A 26,693-nucleotide genomic window follows, 5' to 3' on the forward strand; every position below is an offset into this window, starting at 1 on the left:
ATACATAGGCTTACAAACTACAACTTGTAAAAAGGGGTTTTGCCAATACTAGTTTAAAAAAAAAACCCACCTCCCACGGCACCAGCCCCCTAAAAATAAACCACAAACAAACTAAACAAAAATGCTGTAGTGGTGTGGCCCTAGCCAGACTTTCTAAGGAGACGTGATTTTGCACTGAAGTTTGCAGTGAAAATGCAGAGATTTTAGGGCTTTGAATTGTATTAACGACTGGGTTTTTTGCAGGAGTGGATGAAGTCAGAGGTTATTATAAGCATGCTGCTAGAACTCTAAAGAAGTTGGGGGTTGGAGTGAGTGAATGGAAACAGATTATTTTAATTTGGTTTTTGTTGCCACTCTGTATCCCAACCCCCTACCCCCAAGGAATACCCCCGAAAATGTTTTACTTGCTCAGACAGTTTAGCTGATTAATAACTTTCTTTTCATCTCTTAGTCTTTTTTCATAAGTGTGACATAGAAGCAATTTTACAAATTTCTGTTTGTGTCATTTAAATATTTACGTTCTTGACTACTATAAATTCACTCTGAAAACTTGTCAAAGGTAGAGGGACTCTATGAATGCCAGTGTTTGCTTTTAGTACTCAGACATGTGCAAAAAGCCAGGTAGAAAGTGGCAGTCCAATGACTCAGAAATGGAGTTTTTCTGGCAGAGAATTTGCCTGTATGCAGCAGTGAGTAAAAAGCAGCTTCCTGTGCTCAGGCACAGTGGAAAAACAGCATAAGAGGAGGAAATACTGCAGGGCTCAAAACAGGGAGATAAACATCATCTCCTTTCTGCTTCATTGTTACAAAGCTCTTTTTTTTTTTTTTTTTTTTAAGAAAAAGTCTTGGTTTAAAGCTTAGTTCTGTCGAAGATAATAAATAATCACAGCTGTTACCTCTGTGCTGGGTTGTAGTGAGAAACAGGATGCAAGGTCTGTGCTAGCAGAATGCCTCCCCTGCTTCCAGATAGTTTTGTTTTCAGGGAAAAATGTAAAGGCGTGGAGATTTTGGGTTGGTTGGGTTTTTTTTGGTTGGTTGGTTTTTAGGGCATGCCAGCAGGAGCATGGGCATGTCTGCAGTAGCAATCACATGGTGAGAAAGATCTAAATAGTCTAGAAAGGCTGACAGAAAGAAATACAATTTTTTCAAGAAAAATCTTTGCACCAGAAGCATTACAAGCTGTTAAGTAATCATACAAAATAAGTAGTGTAGTCAAATAGCCCAACTTGAAAACTTATATCTTATAAAAATAACTGAGTATAGTCATAAGTGCAAGGAGGTCAACAAATAAAAAACTGCTTCCAGCCATGACTATCCCTGCCGTGTATTATACAAATCTGACAGTTTAAGCTGCTTGATCTTTCTACCTCACTGACTCCTACTGACTTCTCTAGAACACAGTGTTAAATTCAGCTTTCACTGTACTCAAGTAACTCAGAGAACTGAAATGTCAACAAATGAATAGATGAGAGCTCCTCTAAGTAATTGCTTAAGACCTTTTGAAGTGTGAAGTGTATTGTAACAGAGTTAAATTCTGAAAGCAGTGTGAGTGGAGGGGAGAATATTAAAGTTTCAGTTCTTGGGGTGGGGGAAGAAAGCGCGGTTAGTGTCTTCAGCACAGGTAGGTCTACCTTTCCTGAAAATGCAATGAAGAAGAAAAGACAACATCACAGAAGAAAAGGGGGAGGACAAGCTAGTCATGTTATCCTGCCTGGAAGGCTGGAAAAGTAGGGTGGGAGAAGCAAAACCCTAGGGCTCAGAGTGCTGTGTTATTATTTATAGCATCTCTTTTGAGGCACTGAAGTAGAGCAGTGACAGGCTTTCTAACAAATCTGCAAAGAATTAAGTGGATAGAGAATCTAGTGAAGGCAGTAGCCATGTTGTGCCAGTATTTCAAGAAGAAGGACTTTGTACTCTGCCTGGAATTCATGTAAAACCTGCGTGGCGGTTCCAGTTTGCTGGCGGTTTCTGGCAGGGATCCCAGGCGGTTTTTGAACTGGAGACTGGGGGAAGGGAGAGTAAGAGGAAAAGGAGCAAGTTCCAGCCTGCTTCCTCCCTCACACGTCTTAAAGGATCAGGACTGGTCAGCACACCAAGGAGCAAGAGGGAATTCAGAGGAAGAAGAATAATTGAGATGAGGGTTTGTTTTCCACATTGTTAAAAGGAATTGGCCTTTTTTACTAGTCTTGATCATTTATTGTGGTGTACTGGCTTACAGAGGGAATTACTATCAGACATTTTCTCAGAATTCTGTAAGTAACTCTGCTGATTTCTGGAGGCTGATGTTAAATTTATGGATTAATTTTTATTTTTTTTTTCATTCAACAGCTAAGGAAACTGGACAAGCCCTAGGGCCCAGTACGGGGTTCATGACACTCCTAGAGATGTCAATGAGAGCTCTGCATTCAGAAGAAATCAGTCTCTAACAGAAAAAGGTGAATATGTATATTAAAATTGTTGTGGTTGGGGTTTTTTTTGAGTTTGATATTTCTTCTTGTCCTTTAGTAAGGTTAGTGTTCCTAAAATGGCTTGCAGTAAATCAGAAAGCACTAATTTTAATCATGCCACTGCCAGTGGTATTAAGACCCAAATATCTTTTAATACCACCACTGCAACTTCCTGGTTTGAAATTCACAACTTTCCTGAGGGGTTGTACAAAGTCTCTGCCTAAATACCAGTGTGCCTGCTGTAACCAGCTGGCTGTGCCGCAGGAACCTGTGGGGAGAAACTGGAAGCAGCAGAGGTGTTGTACCAGCTTGGAAGCTTACCAACGCTCACAGGAAATCAAGGGGTTTCTTAGATGTCCAGATCTGTCTGGTTTCATTGCTCCACTACAGCTCACAAGGACCATGATGATCCTCAGCTACTCTGTAGGCATTTCAATAGTTTTCATTGCAATAGTTTTGGTTTAATCACGTACCCCAAGCCCTTTAAACAAAGTGCTGCCTACCAGCTGCTGGGAAGGCAGAGCTCTGCCTCCATTGCTAAAGCACCAGAAAGAAGTTCCCATTACAGATAAGGACCAGAGCCATTACTAGTTCTTCCTTCTTGCACGTTAATGCCTTCATGCACTTGCCTGGTCGTCACCTTGGCTCTGTCCTACAGGGCCATAGTTCATCAGGGGTTTGGGGAAACTGCGGCCAGGGTGTGATTCTGAGGCACCACCACCATACAGATAAAAGATCTGAGCTTTTAGTAGTGAGTCCTTTGCTTTACAGTAAAACAGCCTGTCTTTTAAAGCATGATATTAGGCTTCTGGCATTTTCTTTCACAGCAAGGTCCTCCTTCAAACAGCCAGTGCATTGGGTCACAGGGATCTTGCTAGTTCCCCATTAATCTCCAACTCAGCCAGTGGGCAGGGAGGATGAGCTTTCAGTACTGCCTTTCAGGATCTTGCCAATAGAGAGGGGGAAGTGTCATCAACCCTATGGAAAATTCCACATTTAATGGAGATCAAGCTTTTCTTTATTTTTAAAAATTATTTTTATTTTATTTTATTTTATTTTATTTTATTTTATTTTATTTTATTTTATTTTATTTTATTTTATTTTATTTTATTTTATTTTATTTTATTTTATTTTATTTTCCCATATTGTCTCAGCCATAGCCAAATAAGCACCTAGATGTTACTTGGAAAAATCATCAATGGACCCCAGGTTCTGACTCTTTTTATACTATTTTCTTGGTCAGAATAACAGCATCTGCAATTTTTTTATCCCATGGTTCATCCTTTGAAATGCATAGGGCAGGATTATACTCTGCTCAGATCGGTTTAGTATTCCTCAGACATTCAAGGTAATTGTAACCCTTTTATGTACCAAAAAGGCAGAAAAAAGTTCTCTTAGAAAATGCTATATTTTCCCACTGGAGAACATGCTGATTTTGGAGAGAAAAAAAACATAAGCTTTTCATTAGTCAAGATGGTACTTTTCAGTTCCCTGTGTTTAGAAGTGACTTTATGTTTACAAGGTGCTGTTAGCTGTTACAGAAAGTAAATAGTCTTATTAGCTTCAATCTGTTCCTTAATAGAGCTGACAACATCTTTGTTCTTGTGCTAGTTTGAAATGAAGTGTTGGAAAAGTAGGAATTTCCCATGGATGGGATATTTCAGATTTCTATCTCTTTTCACAGTGAAGGAATGAATGTCATCTCTAATTCACTTCAGCATACACCATGAAGATGAGCGTATGCCAGTCCCCAATGGAGACGGTTTACCATATCCTTCTGCATGACTGTTTGCATTGTTCCAGTGCAACTTTTTCTGCAGATCCCTTAGTCTGTGGCCATTCACAAGGAAAAGGAGTGCATTTTCCAAGTCATTCTTGGCCCAAAGTGATTAGGTGTGCTCTCAGTTTCAGCAAGCATAGGAAATTGCTTCCACTCATAAAATTTGCCTTGCCAGACAAAAACAAATATTTAGAAACCAGAAGGTTATTTTTAGGTTTTTAAAGTCCAGGTTAAGTTCATAGAGTTGGCAGGTAGAAAAACTGGCTTGTTAAACTTACATATGGCATTAAGCTTTGAAGTCCTTTAAAGAAATAATCATAATGATATTTATGTTTCTGGACAGTTTTTAGTAAAATTCAGATAGAAACACCTTCTTGAATGTACTAGATGGCATCCAAACCTAAGAAAGTTACAGTCCTTTCCCTAAGAATTACACTGCAAATATTAGTTGCCAGGATCGCTTTTCTCTGAGGCACTTTTTTGTAGTTTCTAAGCTCACAGTAAAGGTTAGATTCTTTTCCTGGACCTTGAAGATAATTTGAGGTTAAGTAAAAGTGAGATACTAGTTTTACTTATCATTACCTTGTTTGTAAAATGGTGAAAACCTTCCTCTTGGTGAATACCAACAGTTCTGTGCATGTATTGAGTAACTGGCACCTTTAACACTGTCTAAAGCCATGAGCATTTAGCCTTCTTTCTAAACGCTCCCAAGTCCCCCTCTTGGCAGCTGGGAACAGGCCAGATCTTGCAAAACTGCATGCTGTGCTCTCTGACCTTACCTGCCCTCAGCAGTGCTCTTTCTGCCTTGTAGTGTCAGTTCAGCGGGGCTCTGCAGACACACATTCAGGAACGTAGGGATTGTGTTGTCAAGCCCTACTAGTTCAGCCCACCCATGCTGTAGCCAGCTGCAGGCAGTGGCAATATGATTGTGGTAATGCAGAGCAGTTAATGATCAACCTCACAGACAAGATCACCAGAGCTACTGGGCTCTGATTTTTTTTTTTTATTACTTTTTTTTTTCCTTTTTCACCAGAATTTGTGACCAACTATGTACCCACTTCATACAAGGGGAAACCATGAAGTTTACCAAGGAAAACAATGGTAAGAAAAGACACTTGCTGAGGGTCTTTCCTGGCTTTTAAGTGTTGTGCTTAAGAAAATGTAAACAGATCTCTCTCTCTTCCCCCTTTCTCCCTCCCCAACTCATTGAGAATCTAAGAGCAGCTAATACAGGTTTAGATCTATTGGTATTTCAAGGCCTTTTACCCTAGTTTTATAGAACATGTAGGTTTAGGAGTATATATAATACATAGTATAGCACATTGCAATAGCTATTAATGAACTAGCAGCCAGTAGATATATTCTAGAATATGTATTTTACTTCAGGTGAACATCTGTAAACTGCCTCTTGCAAACATCTTGAGCAACTAAGACATGCTGAGATATTCTTACAGTATTCTAGGAAGATAAGCAAGTTTAAGCCCATTGCTGCAACCTTGACTTTGCAGATGGTCCCATGGCTGAAGGAACACTTTCCAGATGCTGTGTGTAGCACTGGGTGCAGTGGATGCAATAGTCAAGCCATTGCCATCACGACCAGCGTGCTTCCACACCAACCACCTCCATGCTCCTGTCCCACTTATTCCAAGAGCCTTGACAAGAGTGTCCTACACTTTTGTACAAGGGGTGCCTCAGGAGACTTGCACGCATCCAACCACTCATTCTGATGGAAACATCTGCTGCGATCAGTGCAAATCTCAATAAAGAAATGCACACTCAAAATTCCTGTGCAAGTAAAAAGAAAATACTGCTGACGCAAGAACTTTTGTAAATATTCAGGAGCTCCATCTGCTGGCAGTATTTGGGAGCTGTTTGCATCTATACTGAGTCCTCATAGAACTTTAACAGTTTAAAGTTTATTGTAAAGCTTACAAATGTTTTTGTAATGTTACCTTTTAATTTCAGGAGCTGCCTAAACATCTGGCTAATTTTATGCTTGTTTCCAAGAACCTGTGTATCAAATCCTTCAAAACCCAATTTTTTACTGATACTAGCTGATGATCTTGGTATTGGAGATGTGGGTTGCTATGGCAATGATACAATAAGGTAAGAATGTATTCTACGAAAGAAATCATCCCTTCCTGGTGAATTCAGTGGAGGAAAAAAACACTGATGATATTTAGTATTAGAGAATTCATTATTAATGGATTAATTTATCTAGATACACTTCTTTTCAAACCATGTGCAGTAATTCCTACTGGAGTAATAATTATACAGGCATGCTTGAGCAACTTCCTTGGACTTCTAATCTTCAGCATATACAATCAGAACTTTGCAAATGTGTCCATGCGCTGTGTTTGTCAGGCATGTGTATAATTTATAAGTTTTCACAGCTTCAGTGTTGAAATATGAAGGACTGAAATTAGGATTTAATATCAGCTAACAACTCTAGTAGGCTTGTTATAAAGTGAAAGCTCAGTCTATGTGCTATATTTATCCCTAGTGCATTTATCAATCTGTATATAGATTGATTGATGGAACGATTGTATATATATACTGTGTTTACTCTAACCTATTATAGTCTTGGAAATTGTGTTTACTGTATCTATTAATGGAATCTTTTTCACTATGCTGAGCTTTTGATATGGGATAGAGCTGAAATACGTTTTTGGTTTTGTTGTGGTTTTTTTTTTTCTTTTTAGTTATTAATAAAGCCACATCTATCCATGGAAAAATTCATTCCTACGGAGTCAAGATATCTCAAAATATATGTAACAGAGCTTTCCTAGTTGAGTTGTAGATAAACAAGAGTTTTGTAAATTTGATGGTAATGTCCTTGACAAAACTAGGAGGAGCAGGATACCACAAACTTCTCTGTAATGCATTTTTATCAGAGATGGGATTTTTTTCTTTAGGACCCCTAACATTGATGGCCTGGCAAAGGATGGAGTGAGATTTACTCAGCACATTGCTGCAGCTGCTGTCTGTACTCCAAGCAGAGCAGCTTTCCTGACTGGCAGATACCCTATCAGATCAGGTCGGGCCTCTCTCTAACGGTTCACTGCAGTTTGTCTAGCCATTGTTGCTATTAAAAATCCCCTTAAATAAGCCATTTTAAAGACTAGTTAATCAAAGGATTTGGGGTCTCAGTGAGGTGGGCAGAAATAAAAATGACTAGATTTAGTGATCGATTTCTATGGGAAAATCCCCACATAAAGAACATTTAATGTGTGTGGGAGTGTCAGCCCCGTGCAACTGTGGGAGATTCAATATGTTACTGGTAAATGATGAAGAGGCAAGTCGGCATTGGCCTGTCAGCCCTGCGCAGCTGTGGGAGATTCAATTTAAGAGGCAAATAGACATCAGTCAGGGGAGCTTTTGCACAGGCTCGGAGAAGTGCTGGTCAGTCCTGCGCTGGCTCAGAGAAGCGTCAGCTCTGCTCTGCGCAGGCCTGGAGAAACAGGCCTTGGAAGAGAGATAAGAAACTGCCAGGCGGTGCTAAGGTGACTGGGAAAAGCAATGGACAGCTGTAATGCTGAGCTGTGGAAAAAGTACTGAACTGTCTGATGGGAGAGAGGGTTGATGGCTGTCTAGTTGCTGATTTGCTAATTATGAAGTAAGAGCTTCGGCAAGAGCATAGCGAGAGCATAAGTATGTGCCATTGTAATAATAAAGGGTTTTTCCTTCTGCACTTCAATGGAGAGTCTGTGCCTCAGTTGCCACAAATGTGGCTAAATGACAACACAGAAATGGATGAAAATCCAAACAGCACAAAGCACCCAGAGGTAGAAACATGAAGAAAAAAAATGTGTAAACACTGTATGTTCAGTGGTATTAAGATTATATTAAGTACAGTGTAATATTTGGAATATCCTGACAAACCTTTTCATAGTGAAATGTGTCAGACTGTAGAATAGTTCTCAACAATTATGTTTTAAAACAGATTTACTTCAGCCATGTAAATTAATGACAGAAAACTTCAGTTACTGCATATGGCAGTAATAATCACAGAATCATTCAGGTTGGAAAAGACCCTTGGGATCATCGAGTCCAACCATCAGCCCTCCTCTACAAAGTTCTCCCCTACACCATATCCCCCAACATCTCATCTAAACGACCCTTAAACACATCCAGGGATGGTGACTCCACCACCTCCCTGGGCAACCTATTCCACTGTCTGACCACTCTTTCTGTGAAAAATTTTTTCCTAATGTCCAGTCTAAACCTCCCCTGTTGCAGTTTAAAGCCGTTCCGCCTTGTTCTGTCACTAATCACCTGTGACAAGAGACCAGCACCAACCTCTCTACAATGTCCTTTCAGGTAGTTGTAGAGAGTGATGAGGTCTCCCCTCAGCCTTCTCATCCTCAAACTAAACAGTCCTAGCTCCTTCAATCGCTCCTTAAATCAGTGTAGCTCCTCTGATGGGACTCTGACTTGCTAAAAGAAATGTAATCATGAACTGAACATTTCAGAAGTGTGTACCCCTGACTCCGTAAGCCTTCTGTTCTATATAAAACATCTTTTTTTGTTGTTTTTTTTCCCCTTTTTTAAATGTTATATTTTGATAGAACTTTGGTTGTGAGAGGTTGCCTGATGTACAAACAGGCATCTTAGTGCCATTTGTAGACACCCCAGTATAGCTGAGGCATCTGCATTGGGTTAGCAAATAATGACATGGGACTTGGAGAAGACATTGTTCTAGGGGTCAATCAGAATATCCCAGGGCTTACTCAATGGCTTCTTAAAAGGCACTAGGCTTAGGCAACTGAGTCCCTCCCATTCATTAGAAAGAACAATCTCAGAAGACTGAAAATCTGAAAACTGGCTTGTTTAATTTTAAAGGCTGTTGTTCCTCTCTAGGCATGGCATCCAGCACTCAACGGCAGGTTCTCTTCTGGAATGGGTGTTCTGGTGGGCTCCCACCAAATGAAACTACTTTTGCTAGAATACTGCACCAACAAGGTTATTCTACAGCACTTGTCGGTATGAGACATAGCAACTTTCCACCTTTTGATTGCTTGTTATTTAAATGGGATGCTACTGTAAATATTTTTCTTTGCCAAAATGTCTAGTACCAGTTAAACTAGAGTTTTTTGCATGCATAACTTTCAAACTCAGAGGGATTTTTACAATGCCGTCCATAAGCCCCGGTGTCAGCACAGCATATCTGATAAATCCAAAATGAGGATGTATGGAATACATAGATGTACACTGCAAACAGAAGTGAATGCAAAGGAAAGAATCTTGTTTGCCTAGTACAGATTGCTTTAGGAACAACTAACAGATATTCATTGATCTATTAGAGCAGAAAAATATTGTCTGCCAGTTGGAACCCAGACACCACAGTGGCCTTAATTATGTCTCATGGCTAGATTTTCTGTTATTTATTCATCCTGCTTATTATCACAGTTAAGACTCTAAAAGTGCCATATTTTCTGCAAAAGGAAACTCTGCCAAAAAAAGCTGAAAGTCCCATTGACTTTAGTGGGTTTTGGATCAGAATACATGTCTAAAAAAATAAAATCCTATTAAGTCTTTGCTAATTTTGCCTGAACACCAAAAGGTGTCATGTGCTTAATTGTAACTACAGTGATTTTCATACCTCTGCTTGGCTCCAGCACACTGAGGTGTTATTTAGTTCCTTAAATTGAAATGAGTCTTACTGATGTCCTGACTGCACCCAAGCCTGTGCAAAGGGGTGAACTTTCTGTAGCTCAGTGCAGTCTGGTATAGCTTACACCGGGAACTACATTCATATACATGAGCACAGAGCTGGTTAGCAGTTCTCCAAAGTTATGTGTCTAGCTAATAGCCCCTAGGCCCATGGTTATAGACTGTCTGACCCTCACTGTCAGGATAATTACACTGCTCTGTCGTATGACTTCATTAAGACTCATTATCGGTATATGACATATTCTGATATGTCCAGTTGTATGGGATATTTGGAATGGCCTATTTTTGCTACGCATTTGAAGATGAATATAGACACACAGAGCCATATGTACACCTTCTTCCTGAAATTTGTTCTTGGACTGTGAAGGTCGGATAGAACTTGTGTGTGAATTAGTTCATATTTTTGCACTTAGCTGGTTCTTTTGGCACAAGCATTTCTCTGGTTTCTCCCCATCAGACTACCTGTTGATGAAAGACTACTTTATCATGTGAAAAATAATAAGCACCAACTGTTGCAACCCTGTTTGTTCTTATTCAGGGAGGCGTCTGAGCTGGACTATTGCCCCACGTGGAATTTTAACGGATAAGTGAGGAATACCGGCTGTTCTAGCCAGATAATGTGCCAATGCACGATTGCTTCCTGAGAGTCTGTCCCCATTCCACACCAGCTCCTCCCTTAGCTGCACCTTAACTGAGAAGTGCAGCCAACCTATTAGAAATACAGGCAGCAAATCTGAGAGTAACGATGTTAGATTTAAGATCTTTGTTTTATATTTTCAGGGAAGTGGCATTTGGGTGTGAACTGCAAATCTCGCCATGATCACTGCCACCATCCTTTAAATCATGGCTTTGATTATTTTTACGGCATGCCTTTTACCCTGTTGAATGAGTGTCAAGGCACGGATGACCCTGAACTGGCCAAGTCTTTGCAAGATACATATTGGCTTTACACACAGATGATTATCCTTGCAGGGCTTACTCTTCTGATTGGAAAACTTACCAATTTATTCTCAGTAAAATGGAAAATAATTATATGTCTGGCTATCTGTGGTCTCCTGTATTTCATCTCCTGGTTCTCCAGCTATGGTTTCACCAAGTACTGGAACTGTATCCTGATGAGAAACCATGATATAACTGAACAACCGATGAATCTAGAAAAAACTACTTCTAATATGCTGAAGGAGGCAGTTTCATTCATTGAAAGGTAACCAACAAAAATTGTATTGTGTTTTAAGGATTTTTAAAAATAATGTTATTACTAGGTTAGGCAGCTGATATGCTGAACGACCCATCTTGATGCTGGCCAGTAATTTGGTTTTTTCTGGCATTCCCCTCCCTGTCAGCATCCAACTGCTGTCCTTCGTCTTATACACAGCTTGTTAGCTACTCAGGAAAAGGAAGATGATTTTTTTTGTGTTTGTTTTGTTCACCTAATATAAAGGGGTCCCGGCCAAGGACTGGACCTTCTGCCGGTAGGAACAGAAAAATGATCTTAGCCTGATGAATGGACTGTTGTAGAAAGTGTCACATGAAGTTAATATTTTACAAACAGGAGGGTGATAGTGAGTTTTGGTTTGTTTTCCAAAGGTGTCCTTCATTTACAATACTATCAGTAACCTCAACTGGAATTGAACAAACTACTAAGTCTTTAAAAGTATTCATGCATCAAGTCTGGGCATATCCTTGAATAAGATTATACTATTTCTGTCAGGGTTTAGGGGTTGGGTTTTTTGATTTTGAGGTTTTGGTTGTTTTTTTTTTTTTTTTAAGGCAAATTGAAGGTAGAATATATCCCTTCTGCAAAACTCTGAGCACAGATAATCTCAGGTTCCTAGGGTATTCTGCCTGGCCTGATGTTAAAGGGATATGGTTTCCCTGTGGGTGCAGCATCATATCTGCCTCTTCTATGGGATGTCTCAGATGCTCAGTGACATCATTGCTTAAGTTTAAGCAAGCGACTCCTATTCTTATTGCCTCTGAGAGTGTGTCAGTCTTTTGGCTATGAACTTTCCTAGTTATTTATTCAATGTTCTACACATGTCTAATTTGGAACCAGAAAAAGAAAGGGCCCATTACGATTTTGGTCTTAATACAAAACCAACATCTTTGGGGTGTATTTTTATCTGGTCCATCTCCCAAGACTGTAGGGAGTGGCGCTCGGAAGATCTCACGATGTACGGAAGGAATAGCTGTAGCCCTCCCTTGTTACGAGGTAAGGTGATAGATAGGCTTGTAATGTTAAGGGCACACCCACGAAGGAGGTACTTGGTGAACATATATATGTAAGATACGCAGTTTAATAAACAGACATTTTGTATCCGCCACATTGGTGTTTGTGCTGATGTCTCCGAGAAGGTTTTAACCTCCTGCGGTATTAGTCCCTGTGACCTGAGCACCACTGACATGTGGGTCGGCAGGTTTAATGAGGCAGAGCTAACTGCGACACAAGACCACAAAAATGCAAAGATGTCAAAATCAAAAATTTTTGGTTTAGACCACAATAATAATTTTTGTTGAGGTAGTCACTACAATACCACTGTTATATTTTAGATTGAGTGACAGTTTGCAGAGAAATGATTATTGTTTTCTTTTATTTCAGAAACAAGAATAGACCGTTTCTTCTCTTTGTTTCCCTTTTACATGTTCACACCCCTCTCATTACCACAGAGAAGTTTCAGGGAAGAAGCAGGCATGGTCTATATGGAGATAACGTAGAGGAGATGGACTGGATGGTGGGTAAGTGCCTTCTTGAAGATAATCCTTCATTTATTTGATTGTGGAAAAGAAATTAAAGGGGTGGTCACAGAACTCCCTTTTTGCATATGTCAAAAATCAGTGAACTTGGATACACAGTTAGCTCTAGAGATTGCCATACCATTACCACACATTTTTTTTTGTTTGTTTAAGATGAAAGTTCAAACTATTCTTGTGAGGATTTGTTCTTTTTCTTTTTAATTTGCACACTTCTGTGCTGCAGTGTTAAACGCAGTCAAATAATCAAATATGTGCTTGATCATGTTGTTGTTAATCAAAATGTGTGACATTTCTCCAGTTCTGTCTAGTCTCAGAAGATATAAGTGGTGGTGCTGCTGAATATTACATTATACCATGGTTGTTTTGTGTACTTGTTCATTTTTATTGAAGAATAATCGATTCTTGGAGCAGAAACCAGAACTCCCTCCTAGACAAAAGGCCAAGTTTAAAAGCTATGGAGTTTCACTTAATAAATAGTGTGAAGTCAGTACATCGTGAAGACACACTTAGGTCTAAACCTAGGCTCTGAGTGCCAACTAGGTTTAAAAAGGCCTAGATTTAGCCTTACTTAGTCATTCTTCTCTTCTTCAATGGGAGGGAGGGAGATAGATACTGTTTGCATGTAATCAAAAGTGAAGATCCTACTGACAAAGTATTCCCCTCCTATCCAGGCCAAGATTCAATCCCTGAACCTTTTCTTCCTCCAGTAACTATGTTTACAAAATTGTATTTTGAGAGGAGCCTTATGCTTCTGATGGGCAGGCTAAGAACTCCTGCAAGATGCAGTTTAACCAGAGGACTCTGCTGCCATGTTTGTCTTCCAGATTTTTGGCACCAGACACCTTCAGGCACAGGATACGCAAGCAGAGCCGGGTAGCAGGAGTCTGATGGTGTAAGGAGCGCTTTGTATAGGCCAAACAGGATGGGAGCTAGTGAGGACAGAAGTCTCTGGGGTTGGACAGCTAAGTCAATCTAAACTGTTTTTCGGGGAAGGTGTGTATTTTTAGGTAAGGTAAATAAGTAGTTTGACCAAGGAGACACAGGAAGTCTGTAAAGGAGAAGAGATTGAGCAAAAGAACCGATCGCTGGCTTATGCTTTTTGCTTGCGTACTTCTGCTTTTGCTGCTACTTCTGTAGCTATGGAAGCTGTTCTTAGTGAATATATGTGATGCAGAAGGTGATGAGGACAAGCAATCAAAGATAAATCATACTCCGTATAAACATTTGATGCTATCAGTAACAAAAACACTCTTTATGAAGTTAGGTTTGAATTACAGTCTGTGAAGTTTTTACCAATGACATCAAGAGATTTTGGTTGATAGTATGCAGCCTGATCTCAGAGTCGCTGTTCAGCTCCTGGTGAGGCACAGCAGTTTTCTATGATTAGGAATCTAGGCAGCACTATTATTCAAGCTTTTCAAGATGCTTGAAGCTAGACAAAGGAGACAATCCTCAACTCAGATAATTTACAGCATAAAGCTGACAGAGTGTTCTGTGTAGTTTGAATAAAAGGATCATTCATTTAAATTATTTTCCAATTGTTTTTTTATTTTCCTGTTTTTATAGACACCACAAACAAATTTTGGACACATTCAGCAGCTTTCTGTTGGGCTCTCATTATTTCTGTAATGCAAGATCATTCTTTGCACTGCTTGTGGTAGCTCATAACATAACTCATTCAGGTAAATGGAAGAACTCAGTCTTCACTGAATTTTGAGTCAAGACCTAAAAATGCTGACTGCATCTCCAGACATAGTTATGATGTTTTGCTTTGCTTATAGGCAGGCTTCTGCATGTTATTGACAAAGAAGGCTTGAAGAATACCACATTCATTTATTTTGCATCTGATCATGGAGGATCCTTGGAGTCTCACAGAGGAAATGCTCAGTTTGGTGGATGGAATGGGATCTATAAAGGTAAAATTTTGGTAGTGTGTACATGCATATGACTTCCTCTTAAAAAGAAAATGATAGAATAAAACACATCCAGATAGACTATATTTACTAAACTATATGCTGGGATGATGATCTTGGATTGTAGGGCTGGAGCAAATTCAGGGCATCAGCTATTCATCCTTCAGCCCTCAGACACAATCACTTTCACCAAAGCTACTCCTGACAGTTATGTTGTCTAAACTATTCTTAAAGATCTTCAGTGATTCCCCAGATAATCTAGTTTTGCTAGTATTACACAGTCTATGCTGCTGGAGGTTTTTTCCTGGTAGCTACCTTGGATTTCCTTGCTGCAGGTTAAGCAACAGATCTTGCCCTATTTGCTAATCTACAGACAAGATTCTTCCTTTCCTACTTGCAACAGCCTGTTATGTTCCCCATTGTTCATCCTCTCTTTAGACTCCAGTACACCTGTACCCCCTTCTAGTTTCATGTTGTCTTTAAATACTGCACGCATACTATATCTAATCCATAATCCAAGGCACTACTTGAAAATGTTGTAGTATCATAGAATATCTCAAGTTGGAAGGGACCCATAAAGATCATCAAGTCCAACTCCCTGCTCCTCACAGGACTACCTAAACTAAACCGTATGACTAAGAGTGTCATCCAGACACTTCTTGAACTCTGACAGGCTTAGTGCTGTGACCACTTCCCTGGGGAGCCTGTTCCAGTGACCGACCACCCTCTCAGTGAAGAACTTTTTCCTAATGTCCAATCTGAACTTCCCCTGATGCAGATCCAGAACATACTGTTTGAAGTCTCACTTGAAACATCCTTCTGTTTTTCACAGTAGACAATTATCTATATCAACGCTGGCTGATATCATAATGACTATTTTCTTGATACAGTTTTCCAGTTTCTTGTCTATCATATAGATGTTTCTAGACACTCTTTCTATGACTGGCTTGCAACACAGTGTCAAAAACTGTGGAAATGAAGATCTATGGTATTGCTTGCGTGTGCTCCCTCCAGACTGCCAAGCCTTGAAAAGCCACTGTGGCAGCTTGGGCAGCTTGGCATTTACTGTACAGTGAAGCCTTAAAATGGCTCCCATCACTTATTTCCCTACAGAAGAAGATTCAGCTGCCTTGACCTTGCTCAGCATCAAAATGCACTAGTAGTAAGTTACTTGATGAGCCACACAAACAAGCAATGTTTGATACAGCTGGAATCTCATCCAGGGACAATCCTAAATTAGCCTTCAATTCTGAAGTTTCCATACCAGTAGCAGATGCAAAAAGTCCAACGGGCTCACTTCAATAGCTCAGAACATAACTTAAGGAATTCACCTTCACTAGCCTAACACAAGTATATTAGTAACAGGAGAGTCCAGAGAGGAAAGTGGATGTGATTAGGCAGAGATTTTGGTATGAGAGGACAATGATGAAGTCATGCCTGCTTAAAGAGGGGACAAGAGGAGATACAACATCAATTTAGATATTAAGAACAGAAAGGCATTCCCATTTATGTGCAGATACAGCAGAACAGGGGACATCCTAGTGAAACTAACTAGCAAGATTAAAAAAAAAAAATAGTTTAATTCATAAATATCAGTAGAACTCACTGCTGGTATTGCTAACAGGATATTAAAAACAAGAAGATAGATAAGCCATGTGTACGAATAATGAGAACAGCCGATAGTGAATAACAAAGCATGAGATACTGTTATCTTACATAGCACAAAGATTATTGCACAAGCCGCTGGACTTGCCCTGTTTATAATCCATCATGCCATCCTGCCAGCCTTTAAAGCCATGCTCTGGAACCTTGTCTCTCAGCTGTAGCTATGAGTACACCTCCTCCACAGCAAAGTCTGGCATTACTTAGCAAAGCCAGAGGCTTGTATAAACTACCATTCAGCTGCTGATTTATTAGCTGAGCTGATAAGCTAGCTTCAACTTTTGTTTGCCAACTTTCCTACAACACTTTCCAGCAATGACTTGTTATCTCTGCCCTTGATAGGAGGAATAACAGAGCAAAGGTCATATAGGTACCTGAGCTTCATCGTTCTGCAATTTTTATTTCTAGCTGGACCCTCAGCTTGGAGTTCTGGCTTTAAACCACATTGTTTCATTAATATCCCCATCCTTGACATCTATAATTCGTATCTGTAATTAATTAATGGTTCTCACTTTGATATACTACTCAAAACAATGAATAATTTGATTTGCAAGAGAGACAATGCATGGAGGAGAGAATTTAGAAGAAGATTAGAGGAATGCAAGAGAAACTAAGCTAAGAAAGACTCTTTGGATTACCTCAAGAAAACTTCAGCAGAAATGTAGATGGAAAGTCTTCATCACTGCAGCATATTCCAAGCCTATTTACTGCACAGGTCCTGCACTCTTCCATTTGGGACCACCTCAGAGCATCCCTGGGACTGTAAACTCCGGGAGGGTGATCAAACGTTATCCTAATTGCCCTCACTGTCTCCAGGACTGAAAACAATTTCATAATGTTCCTGCTGCCTCTGACTGACCTGTCTGACAACCAAGCTGGCTCTGTGTTAATCTCCCTTCCTTGGGCACCAAGTGGGGCTGCAGCCTCTGTTCCATTGACACCAAGTCAGATTTTGCTTTTTATTAATAACAGACTGTTTTCTTGGGTATGTTATTAGGGAGTGTGGAGATTATTCTTAGACATGACGTTTGATTAAAATTGTGGGTCAGAATGTCAGATGGTGAAATTGTTCCTCTTCTGCCAAAAAGTAGTGGGGTTGCTGTATGTGCCACCCAAGAAAGCAGTGTAAAATAGAGGTTAATAATACTTATTTCTGAACAACAGAATTTGCACTGTAGTCATTCTGCTGTTCTCCAGGATTTAGTGTGTTTTCATTAAAGTTATTTGAATATTCTAAAAGTTTTAAAACCTTTTATTATACATACATAATAAACATCTAGTACCTTTCATTCTTTTATCTTTTTTGGTACTTTTTCCCCCCCTTCCCTAACAGGTGGAAAAGGAATGGCAGGCTGGGAAGGAGGGATCCGTGTCCCAGGAATAGTTCGATGGCCAGGAGTGTTGCCTGCAGGGACAGTTATCCATGACCTGACAAGCCTTATGGACATCTTCCCAACAGTGGTTCACCTGGCTGGAGGGGCAGTGCCTCAGGACAGGTACAAAGATGGCTTCATAAACCATATTTGCTCCCCTTTCTTGATTTAGAGAGAGATGGCTATGTATGTCATGCATCCTAACAGCCACAGGTTAAATTCTGTTTGTTTCTTAACCAGGTAATTCTCTAGCTTTCTTTCTGTGTAGCTTTCCCCATCTTGTCTGCTTATATGGAAAAGGCAAAGGAAAACAGTATGTTTTATCAAGGGTTGTTTAGCTAATTCAGTTTTTCTAATCACCAAAAGGCAACCTGGTTGATTTAGGACACTGGGATGACTGTAAAAAACAAAACAAAACCAAATGAAAAATCCACAGATATTCACAAAGCTGGTTGATCCTGTTAGAGCACTAGCACAGGCCCGTTCCAAGACTAGAAAGCCTGATTCTTCAGGAGTAGAGAAGGTGGAGCAAATGGCACATGGCCTGCATTTGGCTGCCAGTACCGGAGAAGTAGCTTCCTCAATGACAAACAGTTTGTAGGATCTATGTTAGACTCCTCTAAAGAACATGAGAAAGTGTGGGTGGCTAAGCCATTTGAGCAAAAACCATAAAAGTACTGGTGGTGTGTAATTAAACCGCTAGTCAATGCAGTAAGTGGGGTGGGTTTGGGTTTTTTGTTTGTTTGGGGTTTTTTTTAATGAAGCCTCGAGCTTATATAGCTATCAGTGACTTTCATTTCAAGGAGCAAAATTAGAAGCTGTGAACAATGCCTTCAATATGGTTATCACTTACTTCCAGGAAAATTACAGTAATGGTAACTTACATCCCCAGGCAGGATGTGTGAACTAGCTGGAATTGCAAAAACTGCTAGTAACTGCTAATCACTGGTCTCCATCCATCCACACAATTAAAAATCTCAGGGCTCATTAGCTAAACAGTATCTTGGGTTAGAAATGACACTTGAAACCCTAATGTTGCATACATGGGGAGTGAGTACTGCTCACGCTCCAGCTGCAGACTGAAATCCTTAAGCAGCCTGGTGACTTCTGTCCTCTCTGTTAGGGTTATTGACGGGCACACCTTGCTGCCTTTGCTGCGGGGGACAGTTCAGCGCTCTGGGCACGAGTTCATGTTTCACTACTGCGGTGTGTTTCTGCATGCAGTGCGGTGGCACCAAAAGGACAGTGAGTATGAACATCCCCCCTCCTGCAGATCCAAGATGATGTGATGACCTCTAGCTTCCAACAGAGTATCATGTAAAAACATATGTGCATGTATTGAGTAAGTTTATTGCCTCAGATGCTCACTTCTTCTGCAAGGTGCAGAAAGGGTTCGTTGTTAGCTGTCCTGCCTTGCCTGAGATGAAAGGTTTCGCTTCCCTGGGTAGCATAGCTTCAAGAATCTCCCTGTCATTGCAGTGTTTCTTTTGCTTTTGCTGCAAAAACATTCTGGATCAGCTTTAGTGTAAGATTGACAAAAAAGGAACTGCACACACAAGGTCTTTATCTTAATCAGTAGTTCATTTATTTTCAATAGCCCTGCCTTATTTGTTTCACTTTTTCAGCTGTGACATTAGACAAGCTGACTGCAGCTGTAATGCTTTCCTGAGCTTTCAACAAGCACCTAATCTTTGCTAAAGTCACCCTCCATTACAGTGTAAAAGAGAATGGGCCAGTGACTGGTGGCTGTGTCCTTATTCCTGCTCGGAATGGAGGATAGCATTTGCGTGACCAAACACACATACCTTGATCTGAGGTTGTTGTTTTATAGTCACTGAAGAGACAGATGTTTATAGGATGCGATCCACCTCCTTCTGATTAGCACATCTGGGCTAGATCAGTCATGCCTTTTTCTCTCCACTGATTAAAAAGGGACCTGAGGTTGACCATATCAAATATAAAAATCTCCCTCATATTGAAGTTAGTTGAGATGAATTGCACCTTCTGTGACTGGATGATGTGACAGTAAGTGTAAAGTTGATGAATTTGTGTGATACTGTGCTCTTTTTTTTTGTTCTGCACATCTGGAGAAATGCAGAAGCCGATGGAGTGGGCTATGCCTACTCATTTTCCCATCTCTTAGAAACTTGAATAAGCCCCCTTAATTTTTGTTTTCCCTGTCTGTGTAGTGAGAGGAGAATCAGGGCAAGAGTCTTGAGAGACTGCAATTAGGTAACAGTTACAAATGCTAGAGCATTCCACCATCAGCAGCTGTTCACACTCAGCTGCTATGTTGACAAGTTGCTGGCTGTTCAAAGAGCACTTCGAGTGCTGACTAGGGGGTGGGATAACCTTAGGCAGCCCAACAGGAAATCCTTTCTATGTCACAGTGTGAACTGGGGGTGATCTGTCTCATGCCGAGGTACATTTCCTTTATGATACTTACTGATACAATGACAGTATTAAGTGTATAGATAGTATCAAGACAGGAATCTACTTGCTTAGTGAACACCTGAAGACTACAAAACTTACTTCTACTTGGAAATACTTCAGACTGACCTTTCTGTTCCCCTAGATGCTTTCGTGTGTGTGTATCAGGCTAATGTCCGAGAACTTTGCTGTCTTTCTTGTTGACATGAATAAATACATACCAGAATTGCAACACTAAACTTTTAGTCATGCTGCTAGTTTAACCTTGAGGTCAGTGCCCTCAGCACACCACGTTTGACAGATGCATAGCTCCTGGGCAGGAGGTCACTGCACTCGGCTGGCAGGAAAGAGGGAGGAAAGGACTAAATGTGAGGATGTGATGCCAGGTGCTGTGGTGGAATTTTAGTTTTAGGTTCTTGATCCCCAAAGATAAATCTGGGTACTTCATTCAACGAAAAATGTGTGAACTATACAAGCCATACAGTACTTGAGGAGCTAATCCCTTCAGGGTGAGATCCAGAGTAACCCCCACACTGCTGAAGCAGCTGTATGGTAGAAAATGTTAAGTTCAAGGGTGTTTCATAAATCCAGTTCTTCCACGGAGTGGAGCATCTTCAAGCCTTCCAGGGGAGGGTTTTTGTTTTTTCTCTTGGTAATTCTCTTTCTCTATTTTCTCTGGAGAGAAGATGCTGACAACATTTTTCCTAGCTCTTAGACAAAAGTATTGTTTATTTGGAAAAAAATTAAAATAATAATAAAAAAAAGCAGTGCTGCAACTGCCCCTCTTCTGCCTTGTTAGCTGAATGGTAGAGCCTTCACAACCCTACTGGGGCTGCTGCCGTTGGGCAGAACTGCTGCAGAGCCTGGCACAGCCACAGGTAGGTGGGCCCTGTCTCAGCAGCGCCCTTGGCCTTGCTGCTCCCCCTGACCAGATACCACCATGGCTGCGAAAGGAGGTGATCCCAGGGAGGGAGCCACACTTAAAGTGCTCAAGGCCAACATTTTGGCTGTCTCAACTAATTATCTCAGGAGACTAGGACTCAATTCTTTCCTGTGTTTAGGCACAATCAAAATACATCATCTTTAAGTGACATGTAAATTGCCGCTCCGCATCTTTGCTCTTCCTGTGGAAATAAAAATTTAAAAAAATAAACCAACGCCCTAACCTAACACTTTAAGCACTCGGTTTTGGTTGGGGGTTATCTCCCTCCATTGCTGTTATGGTGTCTTTTTTAAGCAGCACATTAACACGACTAAAACGCATAAAAAACCACTGGAGAGTGCGGCGCTCCCTCCCGGGTACGCCCTGCAGGGCGTAGGCCAGCACTGCCGAGCCGAGCGGGGCGGGGTGTTGCGCAGCGCCCCCCTCCCAAGACAAGGTGCCGGCCCCCGGCCCGCCGGCCCCCAGCACGGCCGGGGGTGGGGGCAGGCGGCGGCGCCGGGCTGGGCTCGGCGCCCCCCGCCGCAGGGCTGGGCCGCGGCGGCCGCTCCCGCCTCAGCCGGCAGCGCGGGGCCGCCGGGGGCCGCCAACCGCCGCCAGGGGGCAGCGCGGGGCCGCCTCGCGGGGCGCGGGTCAGGCGTGAGGGGAGAGCGCTGGGCAAAGCGGAGCGAAGCGAAGGTCTGAGGCGCGGTTTGCGGCTCCGCTTCGCGTCCTCACGCCTCCAGGTGCCTGTGGGCGCGCAGAGGGGACGCGGCCAGGCGCCCCCAGCTGAGGGCCCCGCCCCGGGCCGTGGCTTCCCTTCCCCAGCGTCGCTGTGCCCACCTGGCCCTCGGGCCGAGCGCCGCGCCGAGGGGTGAGCGCGCGCGGGCCAGCAGCGCCGGCAGCGTGTGCGCGGAGCCCGCAGCGGCCAGTGCTCGGCAGGAACGGGGGAGTCACCGCTTCGCGTCTCTCTCCCGCTGTATCCAATACTCGTCAGACCGGGAGTTGGAGACTGGCGGTGGGAGCACAGCTCTGGGAGCTGCCACGAAAGATGGGAGAGAGCACAGTTCACCTGACACAGGCTGGGGCTAAGCTGGTCCCACCCCAGAACTGCCAGTAGCTCCAGGCACTGAGCCTATCCACCTCTTCACATTACCTAAAGCAGAATAGTGGTCAGAAACTTAAATCTCTTACGCCTCTAAATCCGTCACTATTCTTAGAGATATCTTAATTTCTTTTCAATATATATTTTTTCTGTACAAAGAAAGTTTTGTCTGATGGCGGAGACTCCTGGACAAAGATCCTACTGGAGGCATCATGCTGCACTTACCTAGTGAAAGGCTAAATGGATACTCCATCGAGGGATGAGGTTGAAGAACTGCTTTTTGGGTTAAAGGACTGCTATTCTCCTCACCTCCCTCTCACTTCTTGTTCTTCTAGGTTACAGTTTCAGTTCAGAGCAGAAGGGTGCTTTTGAAGAACACCCTTCTTGAGCATGCCCACTCCTTGTGCACTGGCTTGCATTGTGGAATGGGCTTGAAGATCATGACTTTAGTTTAAATGCAACTAAACTGTAAAATAGGCTCCAGCATGATACCAAATATGCTCTCATCACTAAAAGATGTTGTGTAGATAGGACCAGACAAGAATTAGCCCCCAGTAAAACGCCCCCAGTAAAACACCCCCAGACAAACACAGCATGAATGTCAAGCCATCAATAACTCTTCTGCTCTACAGATCAGTTGCTAATAGGCTACACTACCTGTAACACAGACACACGATGCAGATGCATGGTGTATTTTGTGCTCCTGTGGAGCCACATGCACAGCTAGATCTCCTATGCCTGCCCTTCTGCAACTTTTCCCATTGAGCCACAACTGCTCAAGGCAAGAGGGTTGAAAACAATGGGTTGTTCTGCCTATGAAAGATTGGCTAATCAAGTGTTACTGTGTGGCTCAGCTTTCAGCCAAGCCAGAAATTCTGATTCTTTGCTCCAACTGCCATTACTTGTGACTGGGGCAACAGACTTTTTAGAGTCTGTTCTAGCTCATTTACAAGTATATCACGTTCATATTACATATTTATTGTCTGTTTACTTCTATCTATTGGACAGGGTAGTTATGAAGCCATTGTGTCTTGATGTCACCCAGGCAGGACCCATCAACTAAGCCCTTCACTGAAGCCAGAAGAATCCTTTGTCTGTATGTTAAAGAGTCCTTTCCTCTACCACAGCACAATAAGGCTTATTAGTGACAGCCCAATTCTTTCTGCTCGTTAAACTGATTGATTGTTACCAGATGGGTTTGAGAGATGTTTGGATTGAAGCAGCAAGTTTCCTTTCCCTTGGACATACTATATTAACATGTTGCCCTAAAATTCACACACATCCTTCAAATTCTGTCAGAGCTACTTCAGTAGCAAATTGCATATCCCCTCTTTGCCTCTTGGAGATGAGTGAAACCCCTGCTGCTTCCATCAGCACTGATTTTGCTGTCTACTCAGCTCACCAACACAGGTTAATTACAATCAGCCTCACTGTATCCTTCAGAATGAACTAACAAGGACCTGGCTCTCTCCCACTCTGCAACTCCAGTGATTATTTGCAGCTGTGAAGTGAATGTAAAATTTTGCAGAATCAGAACAATTCTCCTCAGACACTCTGCGCTCACTACTCCAAATTGCTGTACAGTGTATAAGTTATGAGGAATTCAGCTCAACTATTTATGGAAAAGAATGCCTACTCAGTTGTTTTTGTTTTCTGAACATTGATCACAAATTCCTATGTATAGGTAGGTAAGTCTACATGTCCATCTCATTTATCTAAATGGTCATTTTAGCAATATCACAATAGCACTCTGACTAGAGCCAGCTAATTAGAAAAATGCATATGGCCCAGAGAGTACTTATTTAACTCCTTCTAACAGGTATCTATGTTACCTGACTAGTAGACATAAGACCCAAATCCCATACTCGGAGAATATGACAGAAGATGTTTGCATTTTTGTCATGAGACACATGCTGTTTTAGACACAAGACAGGGAAAAATAGAAGGACGTGGAGCACATCCCAGACAGCAGCAAAGCACAGACCCAAACAGACCTAAGGAATACCTGTCCTTAGTAAGCCATCAGGAAGTTAGACCATTTCCTTTAAGAAATCCACCTTCTGCACCCTTTCTCTCACAATTTCAGAAATGGAGATATCCAAAATCTGTAACATTTCTAAATGTATTATGCCAAAACATTTCAGAACCACTGAGACATCATCCCTCCACAGGAGTGCAGAAGCATAGCTTAGCAGGACGTGGAAACCATGGGGGTGGAAATAAATTGATACAGAGCTAGCCAGCCAACCAGCCAGCAACTGGAGATTTTAAGCTAAAAGATTACCTGACCCTTAATATCTGTTATTCGCTCTCCCTCACCTTTTAAGATGTTTTTACATTTTATTTTTTAACAAAATATGTTCTAGCAGTAGTGACACAACAGAAACAGAAGATTAAAGCTGCAGGCTCCAGTCATGAAAACAGCTCCGGGGACAAGAGAAGGAAGGAAAGTTTAGCTGATTCAAGTGAACCAAAAAGAAAATGCCATGTAGGGACAATGGAGTTGTCAACTATTTGTGCTCAAGGCATTACAGAAGTGGTTCAAAGTGTTGAATGTCCCTTTTATTCTCCTCTCCCTTTTCCAGACGTATCTATTTGCTGTCTTCTCGTTGGGCACATCCTTCCCTCTGAGTTCAGCATAGTGCTTTCTAAATGCGAGGTGAGGAATAGGGGAAAAAGGAAGAGGGAGAAGAAAGGAAAATCTCCTGTTGAACTGCATTCAGATTTAGTCCTAGTCATTTGTCTTTTCTTCATTACAAGTTACAGACCTGCATTTATCCAGCGGTCAGTACAAGAGCTTGATAAAGTACAAGCTCTAGAGCTAGAAACTAGTTGCCTTCATCATGTTAGTTTAAAAATTTAAGACTCCAGATTTTACTGTTTTCACAGCCTGCAATTATCACCCTATTTGAATGTGTGCTGAAAAGTGAGCATAAAAATGAGCTGTGATCAGTTTCCGCTCAGGTGCTCTCTTGGTGTAGATGTACAGAGCCAACAGAAGAACCACCTACCAGTACCTGCACCCAGAAATCAGGGGCTACATTCTCCATTTCCCCCCCCCCCAAGAGGGATGTAGAGTTTTAAAGGGACACCAGAGACTCCCTGTGCACCCAAAATACTAGAGCTAACCATCCACATAGTGTATATTGTCCTGCACATACCCAGAGCCCAGCCATGCCCGTGAGCCACGTAAAACCATTCTGAATCCCTGCCAGCTCCCAAAAGAGCCTTTCCCCTGCATGTGACAACCGCGACATAAGCTTGCCCTAGGATCTGCCCCAGCAGATCGCTTAAAATATGAACCAACCTTTCATGGACCTTCCCCTGACTCCTAATGCCTGTTCAAATGTGCTTCTTCTGTGACAGGCGGCACCATATGGAAAGCTCATTATGCTACTCCAGTGTTCCAACCAGAAGCCTCTGGGGCCTGTTTTGGAAGAGGAATTTGCCCATGTTTCGGGGATGGTGTAACCCATCATGACCCTCCGCTGCTGTTTGATCTCTCACAAGATCCTTCTGAGGCAAATCCTCTATCAGCTGACACTGAGCCCTTGTTCGACTCTGTAATGAGGAGAATAGGAAAAGCTGTAGAAGAGCATCGCAAGACACTGACTCCAGTCCCACAACAGCTGTCTCCTTACAACAATATATGGAAGCCATGGCTGCAGCCATGCTGTGGAACATTCCCATTCTGTTGGTGTGATGAAGAAAACAACAAAGCAGATGGCATACTTTAATACCAAAATGCAAGTACAGTTAGCTTTAAAAAGAGCTGATTCTTTTCACATTCACATGACTACAGTCATACAGAGATATGGGTCAGATTAGACTGGAATAACTGAAAGGGATGTTATTGATGCCTTTTATTCAACCACAGAAATTCATAAGCCTGCAGTTAAAAATAAATTAAAAATGCTCCAAACATATTCCACCTGTGGGTCAGCTGTACAATCTATCCCTCAAGTGCATAATTCTGGATCAAATACCCAAATAAATGAAAAAAAATTTCTTTCCTCACTGATTTTCAATTCAAGTAAATATGAATGATAAGAAAGCAAACTTTAATTGCAGCAGTTTGTACAGGTAATATGCTTGTTAAGGCAACAGGACTGAGCCCAGGAGGGGATCTCTTATCTTTTTAATGAAAAAACTGTCCTGTGTTTAAAAGCACAATTGCACATTTGATTTGGAAACATACCAAACCACTTTGGCCTCTAAGAAATAAACACCTACTTATTACAGCAATTTCTTGACTCATCTGTATATTCGTCTGTCATGTAAGAATTCCCAGGAAAAACTGAACTGACATGTTTTAAAAATAAGGTAGTTAAAGTTATCATCTCAAGTTTAGCAGTGAAGTATCTAGCTATTCTGAAATGAAATGCTAAACCACAACGATTCCTACTGACATACATTTTCCACGTTGTTGTCTCACTTGTGAGAGCATTGAAAATCATCGCCCAGCTGCCTCAACAAGATAGGTCCCAAATTTCATGATCTGTGAGACCAATTCATAAGCTGCATGTCCCACTTGAGCAATAATGCTCCTGATTTCATAAGAGTGCTATTATGCTCCATGAAAAATGTGCTTTGTGTGTGAGACAGCACTTTGTTTTCAGTAGGAGGTGTTAAAAAAT

General features: G+C 41.6%; 1 protein-coding gene across 6 annotated transcripts; it reads left to right on the forward strand.

Annotated features, from left to right (window-relative positions):
* Positions 1-1,526: 1,526 nt before the first annotated feature.
* On the forward strand, positions 1,527-26,069 carry LOC141939344 (arylsulfatase D-like). 6 transcript variants are annotated; one of them, XM_074858900.1, is made up of 12 exons: positions 1,527-1,545; positions 2,329-2,435; positions 5,261-5,328; positions 6,193-6,333; positions 7,143-7,264; positions 9,088-9,210; positions 10,681-11,104; positions 12,500-12,636; positions 14,436-14,570; positions 17,563-17,725; positions 18,726-18,847; positions 25,423-26,069. In XM_074858900.1, exons 3-12 carry the CDS (start codon positions 5,276-5,278, stop codon positions 25,791-25,793), a joined length of 1,791 nt encoding a protein of 596 aa, XP_074715001.1. In that variant the 5' UTR covers positions 1,527-1,545; positions 2,329-2,435; positions 5,261-5,275; the 3' UTR covers positions 25,794-26,069. The 6 variants fall into 6 exon arrangements, with proteins under 6 accessions (XP_074715001.1, XP_074715002.1, XP_074714999.1 ...); XM_074858901.1 differs by lacking the exon at positions 1,527-1,545 and adding an exon at positions 4,132-4,340 and having other exon boundaries at positions 2,029-2,435; XM_074858898.1 differs by lacking the exon at positions 1,527-1,545 and adding an exon at positions 2,029-2,252.
* Positions 26,070-26,693: the final 624 nt, after the last annotated feature.

This window comes from Strix uralensis, chromosome 2 (genome assembly GCF_047716275.1).
Source record: "Strix uralensis isolate ZFMK-TIS-50842 chromosome 2, bStrUra1, whole genome shotgun sequence".
NCBI lineage: Eukaryota > Metazoa > Chordata > Aves > Strigiformes > Strigidae > Strix > Strix uralensis.

Excerpts from the sequence above, each read along its gene's own strand:
- LOC141939344 (XM_074858900.1), top strand. The coding sequence starts at position 5,276 with ATGTACCCACTTCATACAAGGGGAAACCATGAAGTTTACCAAGGAAAA. Across the intron at positions 5,329-6,192 it reads GTTTACCAAGGAAAACAATG|GAGCTGCCTAAACATCTGGC; the intron begins GTAAGAAAAGAC and ends TTTTAATTTCAG. Across the intron at positions 17,726-18,725 it reads GGGGCAGTGCCTCAGGACAG|GGTTATTGACGGGCACACCT; the intron begins GTACAAAGATGG and ends CCTCTCTGTTAG.